Source organism: Littorina saxatilis, linkage group LG7 (assembly GCF_037325665.1).
Source record: "Littorina saxatilis isolate snail1 linkage group LG7, US_GU_Lsax_2.0, whole genome shotgun sequence".
In the NCBI taxonomy this organism is placed as follows: Eukaryota; Metazoa; Mollusca; class Gastropoda; order Littorinimorpha; family Littorinidae; genus Littorina; species Littorina saxatilis.
The window spans coordinates 54,948,662-54,972,495 of record NC_090251.1 but is presented as its reverse complement, the minus strand read 5'-3'; the positions used below and the strand labels follow the sequence as shown (position 1 = coordinate 54,972,495).

General features: G+C 42.6%; 1 protein-coding gene across 1 annotated transcript in view; it reads right to left on the bottom strand.

Annotated features, from left to right (window-relative positions):
• Window positions 1-6,555: 6,555 nt before the first annotated feature.
• LOC138971835 (coiled-coil domain-containing protein 91-like) overlaps window positions 6,556-23,834 on the bottom strand; it is a 30,104-nt gene continuing 12,825 nt past the window's right edge. The window contains exons 7-13 of the mRNA XM_070344660.1: window positions 23,406-23,513; window positions 21,545-21,637; window positions 20,550-20,618; window positions 17,471-17,557; window positions 12,006-12,095; window positions 11,650-11,763; window positions 6,556-10,956 (exon numbers count right to left, since the gene is read on the bottom strand). Coding sequence (XP_070200761.1) covers window positions 10,795-10,956; window positions 11,650-11,763; window positions 12,006-12,095; window positions 17,471-17,557; window positions 20,550-20,618; window positions 21,545-21,637; window positions 23,406-23,513 — 723 coding nt within the window. The 3' untranslated portion in view covers window positions 6,556-10,794. The remainder of the gene's footprint in view (window positions 10,957-11,649; window positions 11,764-12,005; window positions 12,096-17,470; window positions 17,558-20,549; window positions 20,619-21,544; window positions 21,638-23,405; window positions 23,514-23,834) is intronic.

Sequence of the window (23,834 nt, the reverse complement as noted above, 5' to 3'; positions counted from 1 at the left end):
ATCTTAATCACAGCCTCTGTAAATTGACCTCCATTGTGAGACTGCCTCCCTTGTTTAGATGTCCTATTTTTAATCTTAATCACAGCCTCTGTAAATTGACCTCCATTGTGAGACTGCCTCCCTTGTTTAGATGTCCTATTTTTAATCTTAATCACAGCCTCTTGTTTAGATGTCCTATTTTTAATCTTAATCACAGCCTCTTGTTTAGATGTCCTATTTTTAATCTTAATCACAGCCTCTATAATTGACCTCCATTGTGAGACTGCCTCCCTTGTTTAGATGTCCTATTTTTAATCTTAATCATAGCCTCTGTAAATTGACCTCCATTGTGAGACTGCCTCCCTTGTTTAGATGTCCTATTTTTAATCTTAATCATAGCCTCTGTAAATTGACCTCCATTGTGAGACTGCCTCCCTTGTTTAGATGTCCTATTTTTAATCTTAATCATAGCCTCTGTAAATTGACCTCCATTGTGAGACTGCCTCCCTTGTTTAGATGTCCTATTTTTAATCTTAATCATAGCCTCTGTAAATTGACCTCCATTGTGAGACTGCCTCCCTTGTTTAGATGTCCTATTTTTAATCTTAATCATAGCCTCTGTAAATTGACCTCCATTGTGAGACTGCCTCCCTTGTTTAGATGTCCTATTTTTAATCTTAATCACAGCCTCTTGTTTAGATGTCCTATTTTTAATCTTAATCACAGCCTCTTGTTTAGATGTCCTATTTTTAATCTTAATCATAGCCTCTGTAAAGTGACCTCCATTGTGAGACTGCCTCCCTTGTTTAGATGTCCTATTTTTAATCTTAATCACAGCCTCTTGTTTAGATGTCCTATTTTTAATCTTAATCACAGCCTCCCTTGTTTAGATGTCCTATTTTTAATCTTAATCATAGCCTCTGTAAATTGACCTCCATTGTGAGACTGCCTCCCTTGTTTAGATGTCCTATTTTTAATCTTAATCACAGCCTCTTGTTTAGATGTCCTATTTTTAATCTTAATCACAGCCTCTGTAAATTGACCTCCATTGTGAGACTGCCTCCCTTGTTTAGATGTCCTATTTTTAATCTTAATCATAGCCTCTGTAAATTGACCTCCATTGTGAGACTGCCTCCCTTATTAGACTTGATTTTGTCACATTTTTAGGTCTTACAAAGGGGTTCGTTCCACTGTACAGTATCTGCTTTGAACTGGATGACCATGTCATCAATCAGACACCTGTGCTTTACAAATACACCAGCACAGAGCTGGTGAACATTTGACCATGTCATCAATCAGACACCTGTGCTTTACAAATACACCAGCACAGAGCTGGTGAACATTTGACCATGTCATCAATCAGACACCTGTGCTTTACAAATACACCAGCACAGAGCTGGTGAACATTTGACCATGTCATCAATCAGACACCTGTGCTTTACAAATACACCAGCACAGAGCTGGTGAACATTTGACCATGTCATCAATCAGACACCTGTGCTTTACAAATACACCAGCACAGAGCTGGTGAACATTTGACCATGTCATCAATCAGATACCTTTGCTTTACCAATACACCAGCACAGAGCTACCCCCCGCGGGTTAGGGGGAAGAATTTACCCGATGCTCCCCAGCATGTCGTAAGAGGCGACTAACGGATTCTGTTTCTCCTTTTACCCTTGTTAAGTGTTTCTTGTATAGAATATAGTCAATGTTTGTAAAGATTTTAGTCAAGCAGTATGTAAGAAATGTTTAGTCCTTTGTACTGGAAACTTGCATTCTCCCAGTAAGGTAATACATTGTACTACGTTGCAAGCCCCTGGAGCAAATTTTTGATTAGTGCTTTTGTGAACAAGAAACAATTGACAAGTGGCTCTATCCCATCTCCCCCCTTCCCCCGTCGCGATATAACCTTCGTGGTTGAAAACGACGTTAAACACCAAATAAAGAAAGAAAAGATGACTGGATGATTGCTGCTGGTCGCGTGTCAACAGATCTGCTCCCTTCTCTGTCCAGGGATCACGTTAACGCATGTTTTTTGCGTATTTGACGCGTTTTAAAATCCGCCCACGCATTTTCCCGGCGCTAATGCGTAACGCGTACGCAAAACAACTTCTATTCAAAACGGCATGCTCAGCAGCACATCCCAATACTGAATCAGACTATAGCACACGCGCGCGAGTTTAGAATCTCTAGTCTGTTCTGGATCAAACATAGCACAAACGCGCGGGTTCAAATCTAAAGTCTGTTTTGGATAAAACAAAATGAGGTGACGTGCTCTCGGCATAAGAGTGTCTCAAGCGACGCCGGTCGGTTTTCTGAAACAGAACATACACCCAAAATGCACTGGGCGTGTGGCGCCAAATCTAGGCCGAGAGACGCTTTCAGTTCAAGCCTGTCTTTGATTCATTCAAAACGGCATGCAGCGAAAGTTGTCCTCGTTTTTTCGCACATCGTCATGATTTAACTGTGTTGTAGTGTGACGCAAAATCGGTTCTGCTTTACGCGTTTTTTTGCCGACATTGCATAAGCCGTACGCAATTTGAAAAATTCTAGCGCGATCCCTGTCTGTCATACTGTACTATCACCTTTTGTTATTGCCATGACTGGATGATTGCTGCTGGTCGCGTGTCAACAGATCTGCTCCCTTCTCTGTCATACTAATTACTATCACCTTTTGTTATTGCCATGACTGGATGATTGCTGCTGGTCGCGTGTCAAGGGATCTGCTCCCTTCTCTGTCATACTAATTACTATCACCTTTTGTTATTGCCATGACTGGATGATTGCTGCTGGTCGCGTGTCAGCAGATCTGCTCCCTTCTCTGTCATACTAATTACTATCACCTTTTGTTATTGCCATGACTGGATGATTGCTGCTGGTCGCGTGTCAACAGATCTGCTCCCTTCTCTGTCATACTAATTACTATCACCTTTTGTTATTGCCATGACTGGATGATTGCTGCTGGTCGCGTGTCAAGGGATCTGCTCCCTTCTCTGTCATACTAATTACTATCACCTTTTGTTATTGCCATGACTGGATGATTGCTGCTGGTCGCGTGTCAACAGATCTGCTCCCTTCTCTGTCATACTAATTACTATCACCTTTTGTTATTGCCATGACTGGATGATTGCTGCTGGTGGCGTGTCAACAGATCTGCTCCCTTCTCTGTCATACTAATTACTATCACCTTTTGTTATTGCCATGACTGGATGATTGCTGCTGGTCGCGTGTCAACAGATCTGCTCCCTTCTCTGTCATACTAATTACTATCACCTTTTGTTATTGCCATGACTGGATGATTGCTGCTGGTCGCGTGTCAACAGATCTGCTCCCTTCTCTGTCATACTAATTACTATCATCTTTTGTTATTGCCATGACTGGATGATTGCTGCTGGTGGCGTGTCAACAGATCTGCTCCCTTCTCTGTCATACTAATTACTATCACCTTTTGTTATTGCCATGACTGGATGATTGCTGCTGGTCGCGTGTCAACAGATCTGCTCCCTTCTCTGTCATACTAATTACTATCACCTTTTGTTATTGCCATGACTGGATGATTGCTGCTGGTCGCGTGTCAACAGATCTGCTCCCTTCTCTGTCATACTAATTACTATCACCTTTTGTTATTGCCATGACTGGATGATTGCTGCTGGTCGCGTGTCAACAGATCTGCTCCCTTCTCTGTCATACTAATTACTATCACCTTTTGTTATTGCCATGACTGGATGATTGCTGCTGGTCGCGTGTCAAGGGATCTGCTCCCTTCTTTGCATGTCTTTAGAATGTCAAGTACCGGTACATGTATTTCACTGTTGTTGCTTTCCACAATTTTGACATGTATCTGGATAAAATAGAAATGACAGGAAAAAGACAATGTGTGTGCATGTGACGGTAATTTGCATGTGTGGCATGACTAAGGGTGTGTGTATGTGACTAAGTGTGAGTGTGACCAAATGTGTGTGACAGTAGTGTGTGTGTGTGCGTGTGACTAAGTGTGTGTGTGTGCGTGTGTGTGTGACCAAGTGTGTGTGACAGTAGTGTGTGTGACAGTAGTGTGTGTGACCAAGTGTGTGTGACAGTAGTGTGTGTGTGTGTGAGAGAGAGAGAAAGAAAGAGAGCGGAAGAGAGAAATTAAGTTGAGATTCAGGTTGCTTCTTGTAAATATACTTACAAACATCCACAAATAACAGAAGACAAATGACATAATTATACGCAAAAAGTGTATTTGAACTGGCACGGGTCCTGTTAACCACTGCCTCGCTGAACACATCCTCAAGCTCATTGAGCAGTTTCAACCAATTATATACATGTAATATTTCCAACCATGCACATTTCAAATCCAAAAACCAAAGAGACTGCCAACGTTCCAAAATCCAGAATAAAAAAACCAAGAACGGTAAGTTGTTGGAACGTTTGTTATCAATATTGACAAAACAATACGTTACAGTCACAAATATATCGACCCAACGGTCGTTAAAAGTGCACAGACAAACAGTTGGTAACAAGAACTTCGCTTAATGCATAATGGAATGTTAGCCCGCTTGCATCAAGCTAAGTTCTTGTTCCTAATTGTTTGTCTGTGCACTTAAAAGACCATTGGGTCGATATATTTGTGACTGTAACGTATTTTGTCAATAACAAACGTTCCAACAACTTACCTTTCTTGTTTTTTGATTCATGCACATTTTTAGCAAACAGCAGTTGCCTGCAATAAAACCCAATGGAAATAAAATCCCAAGTGTTGATCTGTTCTAGCGTGCGTTGCAAAATGAGCCAGATCTAGTAGGGACATCACGAATCGTGACTGGCTGTTCCGTGAAGGCTTTGCAGTAGTTACAGTGGTACTTGTCATGATAGGACACTCTTGGGAACACCTATGTGTCTGTTGTGACAGGTTGATTTATTCAAGTTAATAGATAACAGGAAAGGTTGATTTATTTATTCAAGTTAATAGATAACAGGAAAGGTTGATTTATTTATTCAAGTTAATAGATAACAGGAAAGGTTGATTTATTTATTCAAGTTAATAGATAACAGGAAAGGTTGATTTATTTATTCAGGTAATAGAACAGGTATCCTTTATGGGATAGGTGCTCTAGTATCAGACGGGCCCCACATCACAGGTACCAGTGTCCAGTACAGTGCACAGTTAACCTTCGCCCGTCTGGGTTATCGACTACACACGGAAGTCATCGTGGGGCCATTTCCTTCTTTGAAAAACATGGGTCCGCACGGAAATTTGTAGTCTAAATATGACCTCTTTTTTTTAATTACTTCTCGCTGAAATTTTAGGACATAAGAGCTTTTTAGGTGCCTGAGGCATTCTTAAAAGCTCATTAAAAAATTCCAACTGGTTTAAGAGATATTTGCAATTAAATACCCTTCTGAGTCCACATGGACCCACAACCACCGGTGAAGGTTAAGTGCACTTTCTTTCTTTCTTTATTTGGTGTTTTACGTCGTTTTCAACCACGAAGGTTATATTGCGACGGGGGAAGGGGGGAGATGGGATAGAGCCACTTGTCAATTGTTTCTTGTTCACAAAAGTACTAATCAAAAATTTGCTCCAGGGGCTTGCAACGTAGTACAATATATTACCTTACTGGGAGAATGCAAGTTTCCAGTACAAAGGACTTAACATTTCTTACATACTGCTTGACTAAAATCTGTACAAAAATTGACTATATTCTATACAAGAAACACTTAACAAGGGTAAAAGGAGAAACAGAATCCGTTAGTCGCCTCTTACAACATGCTGGGGAGCATCGGGTAAATTCTTCCCCCTAACCCGCAGGGGGTCAGCAGCGCTATGAATGAAAGCTAAAACAATATTTGTTTAAAATCACTCTGCACATACATCCTGTTTTACTGAAAACATGCGTGAAACTGAATCTTTCCAAATTCATAAGGGTATCAAACTCAAAGCCTCCATGATTGAACAGGCTTGGCGACGCCTACCGGAAAATGCCATTGATAAAGCCTCCATAGTTGGACAGGCTTGGCGACGCCTACCAGAAAATGCCATTGATAAAGCCTCCATGGTTGGACAGGCTTGGCGACGCCTACCAGAAAATGCCATTGATAAAGCCTCCATGGTTGGACAGGCTTGGCGACACCTACCAGAAAATACCATTGATAAAGCAGCCACATAGGTTTGAGCAAGAAAAACTAATCCATAAGAAGCGTTAAATGAAACAAGCACTATTTTCAGGCTAAACACTGGTTCTGTACTCATAGCTGCCAACCTTCCGAAGTCAAAATCCAGGAGCCCGGTCACAATCCAGGAGCCCGGGGTTCCAGGGGCAGGGCCGGACCAAATGAGTTGTAAGGGGGGGGGTTCCTCCTTTTGGGGGGGGGGGGGGGGCAAATCAGCGAAGTGGCGAACTAGGGGGGTCCGGGGGCATGCTCCCCCGGAAAATTTTTGAAAAACGGTTAAAATCTGTGCAATCTGGTGCATTCTGGGCCTTGTTTTGAGGGTTAAGAGCAGCATTGTGGGGGGGGGGGGGGGGTACCTTTTTCTCATCGGATTTCACATTGAATAAAATTTGTTAGAAACACACACAACATTTATAAAAAAAAAAAAAAAAAAAAAAAAAACAACACTCAAAGCAAGGTACATGCTTTTTCCAGGGGTGGGGTTCCGGAACCCCTGGAACCCCCCCCTGGGTCCGGCCCTGAGGGGGACAGTTTAGTCTTGAATATGAGCAGGGAGAAGTTGTACAATTCGGGAGATTCCCGGAAAATCTAGGAGGGTTGGCAGCTATGTGTACAGTATGACAACTATTTTCAATGTGTAAAACCAAAAGTTAGCAAAACAACAAAAACAAGAGAAAGCAAAACACAGTTGCATTAACAACATGGCTACGAGATCCATGTGTACAGTGCAAACCCCTTTCATTCACAACATGGCTACAAGATCCATGTGTACAGTGCAAACCCCTTTCATTAACAACATGGCTACAAGATCCATGTGTACAGTGCAAACCCCTTTCATTAACAACATGGCTACAAGATCCATGTGTACAGTGCAAACCCCTTTCATTAACAACATGGCTACAAGATCCATGTGTACAGTGCAAACCCCTTTCATTAACAACATGGCTACAAGATCCATGTGTACAGTGCAAACCTCTTTCATTAACAACATGGCTATGAGATCCATGTGTACAGTGCAAACCTCTTTCATTAACAACATGGCTATGAGATCCATGTGTACAGTGCAAACCTCTTTCATTAACAACATGGCTACAAGATCCATGTGTACAGTGCAAACCCCTTTCATTAACAACATGGCTACAAGATCCATGTGTACAGTGCAAACCCCTTTCATTAACAACATGGCTACAAGATCCATGTGTACAGTGCAAACCCCTTTCATTAACAACATGGCTACAAGATCCATGTGTACAGTGCAAACCCCTTTCATTCAAGACCTCCCAAAATTCTCTTGAGTATTAACATGTAGTTCCATTGACAAGAAAAAGAACAGAAATAAGCTAAGCTTCCAATCTCACAAAATGGTTGCGTAAAGTGGTATTTACTGTTATTTGGGAAAACTTAAGGACAAATAAATACAAGCTGTCTCTTTAATCTTCCATACTCAAAATGGCACAATCATGTGTAGCCACCAGTGTGCGCTAACACACACATACGCACAATGTCTCTCTCTCTCTCTTGCTCTCTCGGCCTTTCTCTCTCTCACACCAATTTTAACAGTTAACATTATTCACATGACAAAAATAAGATTTTCTGGTTCATACACTCAGCTATTGAAAGACAGCTAAACAAACAAATGTTAAACAAACAACTTTAAATGTAACCATTTAAGAATCAGGCCAAACAAAGACCAGTTTGTAAGGCTTTTGAACACACCAAATACTGACATTTTTGTCCATTAATGTTTGTAGGGTATAATGAACACGGTATTCCCTCCTTTTTGAAACATATCGTAAGCAAATCCTTTTAGGCCATGGAAATTTTTTGAAAATACTGTACTTGAAATGTACTGCAAATATTCCTTATCCACCATTTTCATGCTTGCATGAAAAGAAAGAGGAACAGAGAGAACTCATTTAACTCTGGCAAAGACGATAAACAAACTTAACAAAACTCTTTTCTGTTTGGAATTGACTCACTAAAAGTAACACCCCCCAACAAAAACACCCAACAGCAACAACAGCAACAACAGCAACAACAACAAAACAGTGGACCCCCCCTTTAAGACCCCCATATTTAAGACTTCCTCCCTTTGAAACCCATGTTTTCTCAGACATTTAGTTGAGCTGATGGGGTCTATGTCGACCAAAAGAGTGGGATTCCCTGTAGGTGGAGTTCCTGGAGGGGGATTCCCTGTATACAGGGAATCCCACAGGGTGGAGTTTTTCAATAAAACTTGCAAACCATACTCGAATTTCTAAGAAATATCAAAAAAGATTGAAAAACATCAAATTCTACCGATGTCGCCAAGCATCACGTGACTTTCAGCAATATCAGCGACACGCTACAGGAACTAAATCCTGTGGTATTCCCTGTATACAGGGAATCCCCCTCCAGGAACTCCACCTACAGGGAATCCCACTCTTTTGGTCGACATAGACCCAATCAGCTTTAGTTGATAACCTCTGTAAATTTACCCCCATTTTAAGACTCCCACCTTGTTATTATTTGAAGAGCTGATTCTGTCAGGTTTGTTAAGGTTTTAAAAGCGGGTTCCACTGTAAACACTCCTCTTTTAATCCTGTCTGTCTTCTCAAAATCGCCATACACCTCTTTTCAACTTGTCAATTTCCACACTCTGCAACCTATAACCACAAACGGAAAAGGTCATAAACCCACATTGTATTCTAAATGACAAGCAGGAACTGATCATAAACCTGAAGATTACAAAGCTAATTCAAAAGCTGACTAAATTCAAAAATGATTCCTCTGCAACATGGCTGTAGCATATAGCATAGCATAGCAGCTGCAAAAAAAAAAAGACAACAGCTTATCCTTTTTTTCTCTCCAATACATGTATAGACTTGCTTTTTTACATACATAATGTACAAATAATTGAATATTTCAGAGAAAAAAACTGTCTTAGATATATTCCAATTACATGTACTTACACGGGACACCAAGTACTTCTAACATTCATGCTTATTTTGAAGACGAAAGTGTAAATTCAACATATCACAAAGCCGTTTTGAAGTTAGGGGTTTGGTTCGAGTACAAATAGGCATAGAAATAGGGAAACATGCCGGCTGCCACATTAAACCTGAGCATGAAAAGTCTCTGTCATTCTTTTTTGTCAAACCTGAAATGTCATTTCAAGACAACTTCCTGGTATGTTACTACCTATGCATACGTCGCTGAATTATCACAACATTTGGTGTAAATGTAGGTGTGTTTACTGTTAGCAAAATTTCACCTACGCATCTGTCGTCAATTTTCATGAAAATTCCAGAAAACAATGCGAGTGTGCACATGAATTCTGTTGAGCAGTCTCAAGCAGTGGGAGAATTTCTCCTGTCTTGAGAATTTGTACTGGATGATGTGAGACGGGGATATAGCTCGGGGATATAGCTCAGTTGGTAGCGCGCTGGATTTGTATTCAGGTTGCCGCTGTCAGCGTGAGTTCGATCCCAGGTTCGGCGGAAATTTATTTCACAGAGTCAACTTTGTGTGCAGACTCTCTTCGGTGTCCGAACCTCCCCCCGTGTACACTACATTGGGTGTGCACGTTAAAGATCCCACGATTGACAAAAGGGTCTTTCCTGGCAAAATTGCTTAGGCACAGTTAATAATTGTCTACCTATACCCGTGTGACTTGGAATAATAGGCCGTGAAAGGTAAATATGCGCCGAAATGGCTGCAATCTACTGGCCGTATAAAATTTCATCTCACACGGCATCACTGCAGAGCGCCTAGAACTGTACCCACGGAATATGCGCGATATAAGACTCATTGATTGTACTGGATGATGTGAGACAATTGTAACACAATGGTTGGTTTCATTTCTGCAAAAAAAGTTCCAGTCTCAGTCTCAAGTTGGTCTAGTCCTGTCTCGTGATGTCTGTGATTTCCAGTGAGATTCAGTATGTCAAACTAAGTGTGGTAGTATGAAATCCTATGAGTTGGTAGTTAGCATGTTACATGAGAATTCTCCAGAAACCCCCTCCCCATAAGTGGGTATTGATATTGAAAGACAACCAAATTAGGCGACTCTTTCACTCTCAGGACACACTCGCAGGGGGGCTTAGTTGGAAGACCTGTACGCCTTGGAAATCAGACTAAACTTACAACTGTCACTTTCTATTTTGAGAAGCGCCACTCAGTTGATTCTATTAACAGAATGATTAATTTTGTAAACCACTGCCCAGAGTGTATACATTCCGGCATCCATGTTGCACACATCCCGACATCACTAACATTAAATTCTGCCCAGGGGTGGAGATTCTACACTTCAGTTTTGAAATCCCGGAACTCAGTAGAAAGGGGCAGGCAGGGATTGAGGGGAAGGGAGGGAGAGACTTGGGATGTCTTTAGTTGCTGAATAAGCTCTACAAGTGTATCTTAATAATTGGTGCAGTTCGGTCCGCTCAGCAGCACCTTTAATTGTTGAATGTGCCTGTCAAATACAAACCCAGCGACTTTGTACAACCAGATGCATTCTGATATCACTTTTCAGATCTTCCATCTCAGCTCAAGTGTACTGTACAAATTCCATCTCTTTTTAAGCTATTAAACAATAACACTTGCATCCCTTTCAGGCTATCAAACAATAACAATATTAAACATTTCACAACCATGCACTTGTCTTCTCCGGACCCCTCAAGACTCTTTCTGTCCGTGGTCGTCTGGGCGGGGGGGCTGGGGGTGCGGCGGAGAAGCATCAGGGGGCGGAGAGTTGAGGAGCAGGTCTATCTGACGTCGTGCGCTTTCCAGGAAAAGGTCCAAACTGGCCAGCTGCCTCCGTCGCAAGGCTGAGTCACTCTGGGCGCACAGATATACAAACACAAGTATCAGAATCAAGAGAAAAAAATACAGTGGAACCCCCTTTTAAGACCTCCCCCTTTAAGACTTCTTCCCTTTAAGACCCTGTTTTCTCAGACTGTCTGTTCATAACCTCTGCAAATGTACTCCCATTTTAAGGCTCCTTCCTTGTTAAGACCTGATTTTCTCAGATTTTTCGAGGTCGTAAAAGGGGGGTTCCACTGTATCAGAATCAGGAGAAAAAAATAAAATAAAATATATGAACTGATCCTCAAGTACAAGTTTGATAAAACTGTTCTTCATCTTCCTCAGTTGAAGACCATGCGACAGGTCAAATTAGTGCTATTTTTCACGATCAGTTAATTGCTCCACCTACTAAAGTGTATAAATTGACCTGTGACTTGTTTGTGTTTTTCTGCATGAGTATTTGTTTTTGTTTTGGAGAAGCATGTTGGGTATTTACCAGTTTCTATAAACCCCCCTCTCTGTGTGTGTGTGTGTGTGTGTGTGTGTGTGTGTGTGTGTGTGTGTGTGTGTGTGTGTGTGTGTGTGTGTGCGTGCGTGCGTGTGAGCGTGCGTGCGTGCGTGCATGCACACACATTTAAAAACCTCAACACATCTGTAGTGATGAACATGATCTTTCACACAAGAAGGACTACACCAGAACTCTCTATCACATCCCAGCAAACTGACCTGTCTCTGTTGCTGTACATATGTTTCCCTCTCTGTGCGAGCGTCCTGCAGTGCCCGGTCTGTCATCTCTCTCCCTCGCTGCCGTTCTTCATCCAGGCATGCTGACAGGCGCTCCTGAACACACACAAGTCAAATAATATTAAAGACTTATTAATTGCCCCTTCTTGTTAGAGCTCATGGAGGATGTACAACAATAACAACAACCACACACAAACATGCATACACACGTGCACACACACTGACCAACATACACACACTGACACACACACACTGATGAACACACACACACACACACACACACACATAAACACACACACACATAAACACACACACACACACACACACACTAAGTTCACCTGTGCTTGTGCCCGTTCCTGTGTGCACTGTTCCTTCAACATTTCTTCATAGCGTCTTCTTTGTTCCTCCAGCTGTTGGCCTTGTTCTTCCTGAAGACAAAAAACCTATCAAGTATATTGAAGGTACAGTCCTTCACATGTCGTCTGTGGACCTGATTCCAAGCCAGCGGCAGCACCCGGGATGGCGCTAGAAGCGGACGACCTCGTGTGACTACTGCTCGACAGGACCGGGTCATCTACCGTCAGCACCTGCGCCAACCGTTCCTCCCAGCTACAGAAACCTCCAGGAACACCGTCAACCGCCTGGTGCGCTCCATGAGAGACAGATGTCAGGCCCTTGTCAACGCCAATGGGGGACACACGCGTTACTGAGCCTGGCGATGAGAACTTTCTTTCGGTAACGTTTTTTTGTTAGTGACAATCAAAGAACATTGCCCCAAGATGCTTGGTACCAATTTTCGTGAAATTCGTTCGATTATATCTCGTCAAAATGAAATGCCAAAGAATGAGATTAAATTTCTTAATCTTGCGTTTCTTTTGGAGTTCAGTATATTTGGCTGACCATGTGATGAGATGTGGCCAGGCTGTTACCAGGGAGAAGAACATCCCTCCTCTTGGACACATACCAAAACTCCACAGCCTCACTGCTCCTTGTGCAGAGTTGGACTTGACACTAGTGCCTTTTTAGAAACTAATTCATAAACATTCCACTCTGTACACAGGGGAACTCCCCCTTTTAAGACCTCCAAAATCTGTGAAAATCGGGTCTTAAAAAGGAGGGAGTCTTAAACTGGGGGTAATTTTACAGAGGTTATAAACAGAATGTCTGAGAAAACAAGGTCTTAAAAAGGAGGGAGTCTTAAAAAGGAGGGAGTCTTAAAATGGAGGTAATTTTACAGAGGTTATAAACAGAAAGTCTGAGAAAACAAGGTCTTAAAAAGGAGGGAGTCTTAAACTGGGGGTCTTAAAAGGGTGGTTCCATTGTATATCTATACTAGCAAGGACAGGCAGCTGGTCTCGGCTGAAAACATCCGTCATTTACCCAGGATCACAAGGCCAGTATCTTTGTCAATACAAGGGCAGCTAGCCTACTGGTAGAGTATGGTTGTTTTGTCAATACAAGGGCAGCTAGCCTACTGGTAGAGTATGGTTGTTTTGTCAATACAAGGGCAGCTAGCCTACTGGTAGAGTATGGTTGTTTTGTCAATACAAGGGCAGCTAGCCTACTGGTAGAGTATGGTTGTTTTGTCAATACAAGGGTAGCTAGCCTACTGGTAGAGTATGGTTGTTTTGATAAGATCAGGGAAGGTGTCAAGGAGCTTTTATCTTGATGCACATTTCCGGTAACAAACATATTTTCACTCTGTAATTTCTTTGGCTTGCACCGAATACACCAGAAGCGCCTATTGTTTGTCTTTTTCTCATTTTTACCTACAAAATGGGGGTTGCGCCTTGTAGTCCCAAAAATACAGTATAACCCCCATTTTAACTTCTTCTTCTTCTTCTGCGTTCGTGGGCTGAAACTCCCACGTGCACTCGTGGTTAGCACGAGTGGAATTTTACGTGTATGACCGTTTTTACCCTGCCATTTAGGCAGCCATACGCCGCTTTCGGAGGAACCCCATTTTAACAACCCCCAATTTAAGATTTCCTCCCTTTAAGACCCTGTTTTCTCAGACTTTCTCTTTATTATGTGTAACTAGGTGTCAATTACTTATCTTACGTTGTTTTGTTTTTCCTCATCTTTTTAAAAACAATTTTTCTAGATTATCTCATATAACTATAAGTGGTCGTTGTCTATGAATTTTTTAATGCTTGTATGTTATTTCTTACGAGAAAACTTTTTGTATGTAAAATGTTAAATTCACAACTGACTACATCAAATGAAAATGATCAAAGATGATGATTGTATTTGCGTTTTGGAAAGCATTTTGAATGTTTCTTATCGAATGTAAACAGTGCAAGATTTAAAGGGTTAGACCTAGTGAAATCACACTTTTGGAAAGCAGTATTAAAATATTGGCTGGATAATAACCACTACGATCGTGGGACAGTCGGGCCGACTTTATTATGGAATAATGCATGCATAACGTATAATGGCAAAGTTTTATTTTTTGAAAGTTGGATACAACGAGGTGTATTGGTATTAACTGACATTGTACGTTCGGGAGACATATTATCATATCAAGATATATGTGATTTGATTGGATATTCGCCAAACCGAATTCTTGAATATAATGTTGTAAAAGCTGCTGTGTCATTATTTATGAGGAAAAATGTTGTAAATGTGACTGATGATGTTTGTATTACCTTACCACTGTTTAACGGCAAAAATGTGTTAAGTGCCAGAGAATATAGGAAAGAGATTATTAATATGAAAACAGATGTACCATGTTCCGGAGGATTTTGGAAGAGAAAGTTTAATGTAGAAATTGATGAACGATCTTGGATAGTTGCCTATCAGTCAACACAAGAGACTAGATTAAGAGTTTTACACTGGAAAATTATGCACAACATTTATCCGACCAACATTCTCCTGTGTAAAATGAAAGTAACGGAAACTAATAAATGTAATTACTGTTGTGATGTAACTGATTTCATTGAACACTTCTTTTTTGAATGCCCGGTTGTATACAAATTCTGGAAGTTTATTGAAGAATTTATTTTTCGTATGTGACAGGGGAGGCTACCGCTCCTTTCACAACGGACTCTGCACCCGAGTTGTTGGCCTTTAAAGTCAACACCTGTGGTTTGTAGAGTTCTGTTTGTGATGGGGTCTGGTGGTTTCTGATTGTCTGTATGTTCATGGAAACCTTCGGGTTTGCATAACAGTTTTTATAGGGCTAAGAAATTAGCCCTAACATTTTCAATCCTGTTTGATTGCACTTCGCTTCCCGAGGTGATCGTAATGTTTCGGCACACGGTTACATCTGGCGCTTGCGAGCAGGGATGGGACTCGGCATGATATATGTTCAGGTAATGGCATAATATGACCACTGAACATTTTCGTGCTGTTCCGATTCTGCGAACTTGGGATGGACAGTGGTCTCCCGGTTCGGAACTTCGGGACGAAGTTCATTTCAAACGGGGGCGATTATGACAGGGGAGGCTACCGCTCCTTTCACAACGGACTCGGCACCCGAGTTGTTGGCCTTTAAAGTCAACACCTGTGGTTTGTAGAGTTCTGTTTGTGATGGGGTCTGGTGGTTTCCGATTGTCTGTATGTTCATGGAAACCTTCGGGTTTGCATAACAGTTTTTCAGTAGAGGGCTAAGAAATTAGCCCTAACATTTTCAATCCTGTTTGATTGCACTTCGCTTCCCGAGGTGATCGTAGTGTTTCTGCACTCGGTTACACGTACTTTAGAAATTAAGATTGTTTTGAAAATTAGTGATGTTTTATTTGGTATGCATTTTGTAATGGTGAAAAAGGCAACTATGTATAAAGTGAACCACATTATCTTAATCGGAAAGATGTGCGTTAGTATATATAAAAAAACAAATTCGTTTTTACCGTTGGAAAGTATTTTTAATAGGCAGTTACAGATAAGAAGCATTTTTGTGTGAGTGTTCGAAGAACAAAAAGTCAAAAAAGTTAGCTTGTTGTACTCCATAAGTTGTATTCAATTCATTGTATGAGATATTGTTAATTGTAGTTATTTATTTGAACAAAATTGTTTGAAAAAAAAAAAAAAAGTTCGGTGTAACTTATATGATATATACATAAATATCCCATGACCTCCCTTCTTTGTCTCTGTTACTTCAGTATGGGTATATATGTTGTATTTTTATAGCTCAATAAATACATCATGGACTCCAAAAAATATATGATAGTGCAGATTCCGATTTGGGCAAAGGACTACTTTCCTCCCGACCTTTGACCTCGCGCCGAACAATGTGACACATTTGTATGAAGTTCTAAAATCGTATTGCACGGCTCAGAAAACTATATCAGTTGCACGCAAAAATGAATCTCAGAACTGATCTGATGTATGAGATGCAATAAGCAAAAGTTTCTTTCATTATGAAAGCAATGCAGGTCGAAAAAAACGAACATTCAACTTACAAGATAACCAGATGCTAGCGAACCAAAACAAAAACACGAGTACCCTCCCCTTGCATCGTTAGCAGACGACTTTTGAGAACTTCTGTCGGTAGTGTGTTTTGGTGTGCGCCTTCAGCTATCAAACATCGGCTGTTTCACGTGTTTTGCGAGCAAGTCTACTCTTTTGCCTGGCTCTGCAGTAAGTCCACATATTTTTCCGTAATCCAGTCATATTCCTTCAAAATGCAATCAATCGGCGGTGACAGACGTGTCGGTCGCGTTTTCCTCACACGGGCCATACCAGTTTAAGTTCATCCATGCAAACACACTCGCAAAACAGTTTATCACGTAGATACATTTCAAATAGGGAGCAAATGGTTAAATCTAAACCTACATATTTGTTCCCTAAAATTTGCTTCTCTGTCAATAAGCCTAATTACACACGTTCGAGAAAAACAACGTGGAATCAATTCTGAATCGAGTAAGCCAAATGGGTCCCAAACCCGTTTCGCCCGTTCTGCCGACCTGAAACGCAAAACAAAAGAATTGTGCGCTTCAACTAAATTAATTTCTATTCGACTTCATTACTTTCTTGCAACTTACGAACCTTTACTTAAAGCTTTTAAATGGTCTGAAAGTAGTGTTACCGCGTACTTATCGATGCACTCATTCGTTTTATTTTTTCAGCGACGGTCACTTAGTTTAAGGTTGCAAAAGGGCTAAGTCTCGCTGGCAACAGTTTTACCCTGCACAGATCGCAACAGTGCCGCTAGTAGTCTACACTTTGTGTTTGATGGTAGAATGGGATATACAGATTACAACACTCGTGGTTTTTTTATATGGCTTGTATTTCAGTCAAGACCCAGCGGGAATATCAATCGAGAGCCACTCGCCAGAGGCTCGTGTCTCCCGATGATATTCATCCGCTGGGTCTTGACTGAAATACAAGCCATATAAAAAACCACTCGTGTTGTAACCTATACTAATTATGATCAAGTTTTTCCCATTTGTTTCTCTATTTTTGTTTGTTACAAGGTGCTTGATAATGTTCTTTATTTTCCAGAAAAACCGAGGGCGCACTGTGGCTACCATTTTTTTCAATCAAGTTAATTGAAATTGTTGATAGGCTGTTTGACTTTGAGAAGATGCTTAAAATAAGAATTCTGTTTTATGCACACAAACAAAAAAATAAATAAAAAATGGTTAAATTTTAATGTCTAATGTAAAGCGCCATGAGACTGCCATTTGGCGGTGAACAGCGTTATAAAAGAATGTTTTATTATTATTATTACCTCTGTAAATTAACCTCCATTTTAAGACTCCCCCTTTGAAGATGTGATTTTGTAAGATTTGTGGAAGTCTTCAAGGGGCGGTTCCACTGTACACGAAACCAAAGACATTCAAATGCACAACTGACTCACCTTAAATGTTTCAAGCTCTTTTGACGCTTTGTTCTGTTCTGCCGCTATGGCTTCCTGCATCTGCTGCTGACACCGACACCCCTCCTCCTGAAAAGTATCAGAGTTTCATTTCATTTCATACTGCATCATCCCATTGCTGGGAAACATCAATCACTTCCTCCTTGTGGGCTGTATGGGGTGTCTGAGGAAACATCAATCACTTCCTCCTTGTGGGCTGTATGGGGTGTCTGAGGAAACATCAATCACTTCCTCCTAGTGGGCTGTATGGGGTGTCTGAGGAAACATCAATCACTTCCTCCTAGTGGGCTGTATGGGGTGTCTGAGGAAACATCAATCACTTCCTCCTTGTGGGGTGTATGGGGTGTCTGAGGAAACATCAATCACTTCCTCCTAGTGGGGTGTATGGGGTGTCTGAGGAAACATCAATCACTTCCTCCTTGTGGGGTGTATGGGGTGTCTGAGGAAACATCAATCACTTCCTCCTAGTGGGGTGTATGGGGTGTCTGAGGAAACATCAATCACTTCCTCCTAGTGGGCTGTATGGGGTGTCTGAGGAAACATCAATCACTTCCTCCTAGTGGGGTGTATGGGGTGTCTGAGGAAACATCAATCACTTCCTCCTTGTGGGGTGTATGGGGTGTCTGAGGAAACATCAATCACTTCCTCCTAGTGGGCTGTATGGGGTGTCTGAGGAAACATCAATCACTTCCTCCTAGTGGGCTGTATGGGGTGTCTGAGGAAACATCAATCACTTCCTCCTAGTGGGCTGTATGGGGTGTCTGAGGAAACATCAATCACTTCCTCCTAGTGGGCTGTATGGGGTGTCTGAGGAAACATCAATCACTTCCTCCTTGTGGGCTGTATGGGGTGTCTGAGGAAACATCAATCACTTCCTCCTTGTGGGCTGTATGAGGTGTCTGAGGAAACATCAATCACTTCCTCCTTGTGGGCTGTATGGGGTGTCTGAGGAAACATCAATCACTTCCTCCTTGTGGGCTGTATGGGGTGTCTGAGGAAACATCAATCACTTCCTCCTTGTGGGCTGTATGGGGTGTCTGAGGAGAGGTAGCACCTTTGTAAACCTGGCAGCAGCTCCCCCTTTGGGGATGGACGGGAACACTGGTCCTCACTCAACTCTCAACTCTCACTTCTGGCTCCAAGAAAGCTGTTACGTTAGAGATAACAGTGGCCACACCCTAGTACACCGCTTCTGCTGGCGGCCTAAACAAACTGAGGGACTAATGTGTTCTTCTCATAGGTGGGCAGAATGAGCTCAACAGCCTTGGCAGGCAGTCGATCTAGGGCAGGGACCCCCGATAAACGCCCATGGCTGAAAGCAGATGTGCATGACCCATGCAGTGTCTAACTGCTACACGACGTATAAAACGCTTCATGACTTGATGATTGACAAGAGTTGTGCTACCCAGGTGTGTGGGTGTTTAGGTGTGTGGGTGTTGAGGTGTGTGGGTGTTGAGGTGTGTGGGTGTTGAGGTGTGTGGGTGTTGAGGTGTGTGGGTGTTGAGGTGTGCGGGTGTTGAGGTGTGCGGGTGTTGAGGTGTGCGGGTGTTGAGGTGTGCGGGTGTTGAGGTGTGCGGGTGTTGAGGTGTGCGGGTGTTGAGGTGTGTGGGTGTTGAGGTGTGTGGGTGTTGAGGTGTGTGGGTGTTGAGGTGTGTGGGTGTTGAGGTGTGTGGGTGTTGAGGTGTGTGGGTGTTGAGGTGTGTGGGTGTTGAGGTGTGTGGGTGTTGAGGTGTGTGGGTGTTGAGGTGTGTGGGTGTTGAGGTGTGTGGGTGTTGAGGTGTGTGGGTGTTGAGGTGTGTGGGTGTTGAGGTGTGTGGGTGTTGAGGTGTGTGGGTGTTGAGGTGTGTGGGTGTTGAGGTGTGTGGGTGTTGAGGTGTGTGGGTGTTGAGGTGTGTGGGTGTTGAGGTGTGTGGGTGTTGAGGTGTGTGGGTGTTTAGGTGTAATCAAGCACCTGTAATTCTGGCACAATGACCTAGGTCTTTTATTTGCCACAGCAGTGACACAGGGGTGGGATATGGATACAGTATCTGTCCAGGACTGGATTTAAATCTGTGACCCCAGGATCACAAGTCAAGTGCTTTACCAAATGAGCCACTAGACCCCCATAGAAAATTGCAAACAACTGAAACAGAAACAGGGAAACAGTCTTGTATTCAAAAACAATTCACACTTTAAAACCAATTAAATGAAGTCAAACGAACATAAATAACAAGCAATTAAGCACACGCTGCGTACAATACTATTTGACTGCCGAACAAACACTTCACTTCATTCCTGTAGTAAGTAAAATATAAACATACCAAGTTCATGGAAAAAATAACTGCTTCAAAATCAAACGTTTGAGGCCACCTTCACAAAACATTAGGTCAGATAGCCATTCAGTTAAGCAGTTAGATGAGTCCAGTATACACCCCCAACTTTAGTATGGTGCAGGGGGAGGAGAAGGAGGGTGGGGGGATTCGCGAGGGATTTTGTTTGCCGTAAGCAATGCCAAAACTTATTTCAAAACCCCTAAACTCTGCTGTCATTTCGGCAGAGCTGCCAAACTTTTTGACTGTGGTGGAGAGGTGATGAAAAGGACTGCCTCAAACTTTTAAAGATTGTTGAAACTTTTGTGGCCACTTCGCCAGATATGCTGAAGAAAAGAATTGCTAGCAATACCCCAGTATTATAACAACAAGAAATTCCTACGAGGTAGGAAAAACACCCCCGTCAAAGGGAAATAACCTTCTCAGTTGGTGGCAGTGACTGAGTGAGAATGGTTATTTCCCTTTGACCATGAAGATGTCCCTCTATAAGTCCTTGTAGAATCTTAATCCACCAATAACTCCCTAACCGTGTGTTTGACTGGTCCCAATTTTTGTAAGGACCGTCTCAGGAATGTATAGAACCTGTTCACCAAGTTTGGTGACGATCGGTCTGTTCATTCTTGAGATCTATATGCGAACACAAACAAACAAACAAACACATCGACCGAATCCTATACACACCCCTATACCGGGGGTGTAATAAATGGTGGGTAAGGGAGGGGTTGACAGTGATAGGCAATTGAGAAACAAACCTCCACGGCTTGCTTCATTGCATCTCCTTGTTTCTTCATCTCCTCTGCTAGGTGAGCATCAAACTTTTCCTGTAACAAAGCAGCAAATCCGCCATGATAAACATGAAATACTGCATTTATCATTGTCACAAGTGTTAGTGCGTACAGTACAGACAGATCTAAGCACCATCAACAATATTTCAGAGGAAACAAAATGGATGTACATTTTTTCTCCACAATACATTCAACGATGCACAGCAAAATAACAGATGGCAGATGACCGTCCTTTTAGCACTGTATTCACTGAAAAATGTGGCTCAGTTACATTATTCCTCTGGATCAACGAAACAAAGGGAAGTAAGCCCTCTTAATATAAAACACAACAGTCAGTGAAGAGTTAAGTGGAACCAGTCTCTTTGCAGCTGAGAGAGTAAGAAGTGTTGAAATAAAGAAACAACTTTCATCCTCAATATTTACAGCACTTCTATATCTATATTTGGCTTGTGTGTGTGTGTGTGTGTCTGTCTGTCTGTCTGTCTTTCTGTCTGTTCGCTATGCACGGCCAAAGTTCTCGATGGATCTGCTTCAAATTTGGTGGGCATATTCAGGTAGACCCCGGACACAATCTGGTCGATGAAAATTTTCAACACGTGCTCTCAGCGCGCAGCGCTGAACCGATTTTGGTTTTTATGGTTTTTCTGTACATCCATTCCTTATCTTCTCCAGTGTTTTGCGCGTTTATCTCCCTTCCTTCGTGTGGCGTCAATCGCGTACGGTGCGCCACTCACCCGGCAAAGCCGGGTATTTCGGCTCTACTTCTTTCAGGCGAAGCCGGGTATCCCGGCGAAGCCGGTACCCGGCGAAGCGGGTAATCATCTAGTATGTTTATGTTTCCTGGCTGTTGTTATTCTCATTTGATCATGATTCTTACTTTAATTAGTTCTCTGTTCTAATAGAAAACAAACCACACAAAAAGTGGAAAAAGGAGATAAACTGCGTATTCAATGTCATCTTACCTGTTGTTCTATGCGTAGTGCTTCTAATGTTGAGGCCAGGTCCTCCTGCATCCGTGCTTTGGCCTGCTCCCTCTCCCTCTCCATCTCCTCTCTCTGCACACACAAAAAGACCACATTTTCATGTTTAGTTTCAGCAAAATATTTCCTTCACAGGGGCCACTTGGACTACTATACTTCATTTTGTTGTTACATAGAACACTAAACCATCTAAATATTATGAAAAATGTCCAAAGCATAAGCAGTGTAAGTGATGTAGAAACACATCAGACTATGCCAGCACATACATGTATCTCTGCTCTGACTAGCACACACACTGACACATGCAGAGAGACATGCACATTCAGTCTCAACCCCCACTCCCCAAACCAACAATCTCTCTCTCTATCACACACAGATACACACACACACACACACACACACACATATACAGACGCAGTCTCTCAACCCCCACGCCCCAAACAAACACACATTCTCTCACTTTCTCTCTCTCTCTCTTTCCCACATACACATTACCTGCGCTTCCAATGCATGCTGAAAGATGTGCAACTGTCTGTCTGTCTGACTGTCTGTCTGTCACTCTCTTTCTCTCTCCCACACACACATTACCCGCGCTTCCAATGCACGCTGAAAGATGTGCAACTGTCTGTCTGTCTGACTGTCTGTCTGTCACTCTCTCTCTCTTTCTCTCTCCCACACACACATTACCCGCGCTTCCAATGCACGCTGAAAGATGTGCAACTGTCTGTCTGTCTGACTGTCTGTTTGTCACTCTCTCTCTCTCTCCCACACACACATTACCCGCGCTTCCAAAGTACGCTGAAAGATGTGCAACTGTCTGTCTGTCTGACTGTCTGTCTGTCACTCTCTCTCTCTCTCCCACACACACATTACCCGCGCTTCCAATGCACGCTGAAAGATGTGCAACTGTCTGTCTGTCTGACTGTCTGTCTGTCACTCTCTCTCTCTCTTTCTCTCTCCCACACACACATTACCCGCGCTTCCAATGCACGCTGAAAGATGTGCAACTGTCTGTCTGTCTGACTGTCTGTCTGTCACTCTCTCTCTCTCTCTCTCTTTCCCACATACACATTACCTGTGCTTCCAATGTATGCTGAAAGATGTGCAACTGTCTGTCTGTCTGACTGTCTGTCTGACTGTCTGTCTGTCACTCTCTCTCTCTCTTTCTCTCTCCCACACACACATTACCCGCGCTTCCAATGCACGCTGAAAGATGTGCAACTGTCTGTCTGTCTGACTGTCTGTCTGTCACTCTCTCTCTCTCTTTCTCTCTCCCACACACACATTACCTGTGCTTCCAATGCACGCTGAAAGATGTGCAACTGTCTGTCTGTCTGACTGTCTGTCTGTCACTCTCTCTCTCTCTTTCTCTCTCCCACACACACATTACCCGCGCTTCCAATGCACGCTGAAAGATGTGCAACTGTCTGTCTGTCTGACTGGCAGTCTGTCACTCTCTCTCTCCCACACACACATTACCCGCGCTTCCAATGCGCGCTGAAAGATGTGCAACTGTCTGTCTGTCTGACTGTCTGTCTGTCACTCTCTCTCTCACACACACACATTACCCGCGCTTCCAATGTATGCTGAAAGATGTGCAACTGTCTGTCTGTCTGACTGTCTGTCTGTCACTCTCTCTCTCCCACACACACATTACCCGCGCTTCCAATGCGCGCTGAAAGATGTGCAACTGTCTGTCTGTCTGACTGTCTGTCTGTCACTCTCTCTCTCCCACACACACATTACCCGCGCTTCCAATGCACGCTGAAAGATGTGCAACTGTCTGTCTGTCTGACTGTCTGTCACTCTCTCTCTCTCTTTCTCTCTCCCACACACACATTACCCGCGCTTCCAATGCACGCTGAAAGATGTGCAACTGTCCCTCCATGATCTCCACTAGGTGGCGCTGGCTGGCCTCCTGTTGCTCCAACACTGCTGTGCGTGACAGCTCCTGATTGGAAAAGCAAAAAGACGAGTTACAAACTGAATGGCAAATACAGTGGGACTACCCATTTCAAATTGCCAGAAATATAGGAAAATAAAACCTAATAGGGAGGGAGTCCTAACAATGGAGGTAATTTTACAGACATTTTGAACAAAAAGTTTAAGAAAGCAAGAAGGGAGGTTTAAATTGTGGGGTCTTAAAATGGAGTTCCACTGTGATGAAGATATGATACAGTTGAACCTGTCTGTTACAACATCCCAAGGGACTGCTCTAAAGTGGTCGCAATTGGAATGTGAATCATATGTAGAAGTAAAAGCTTGTCAGGGA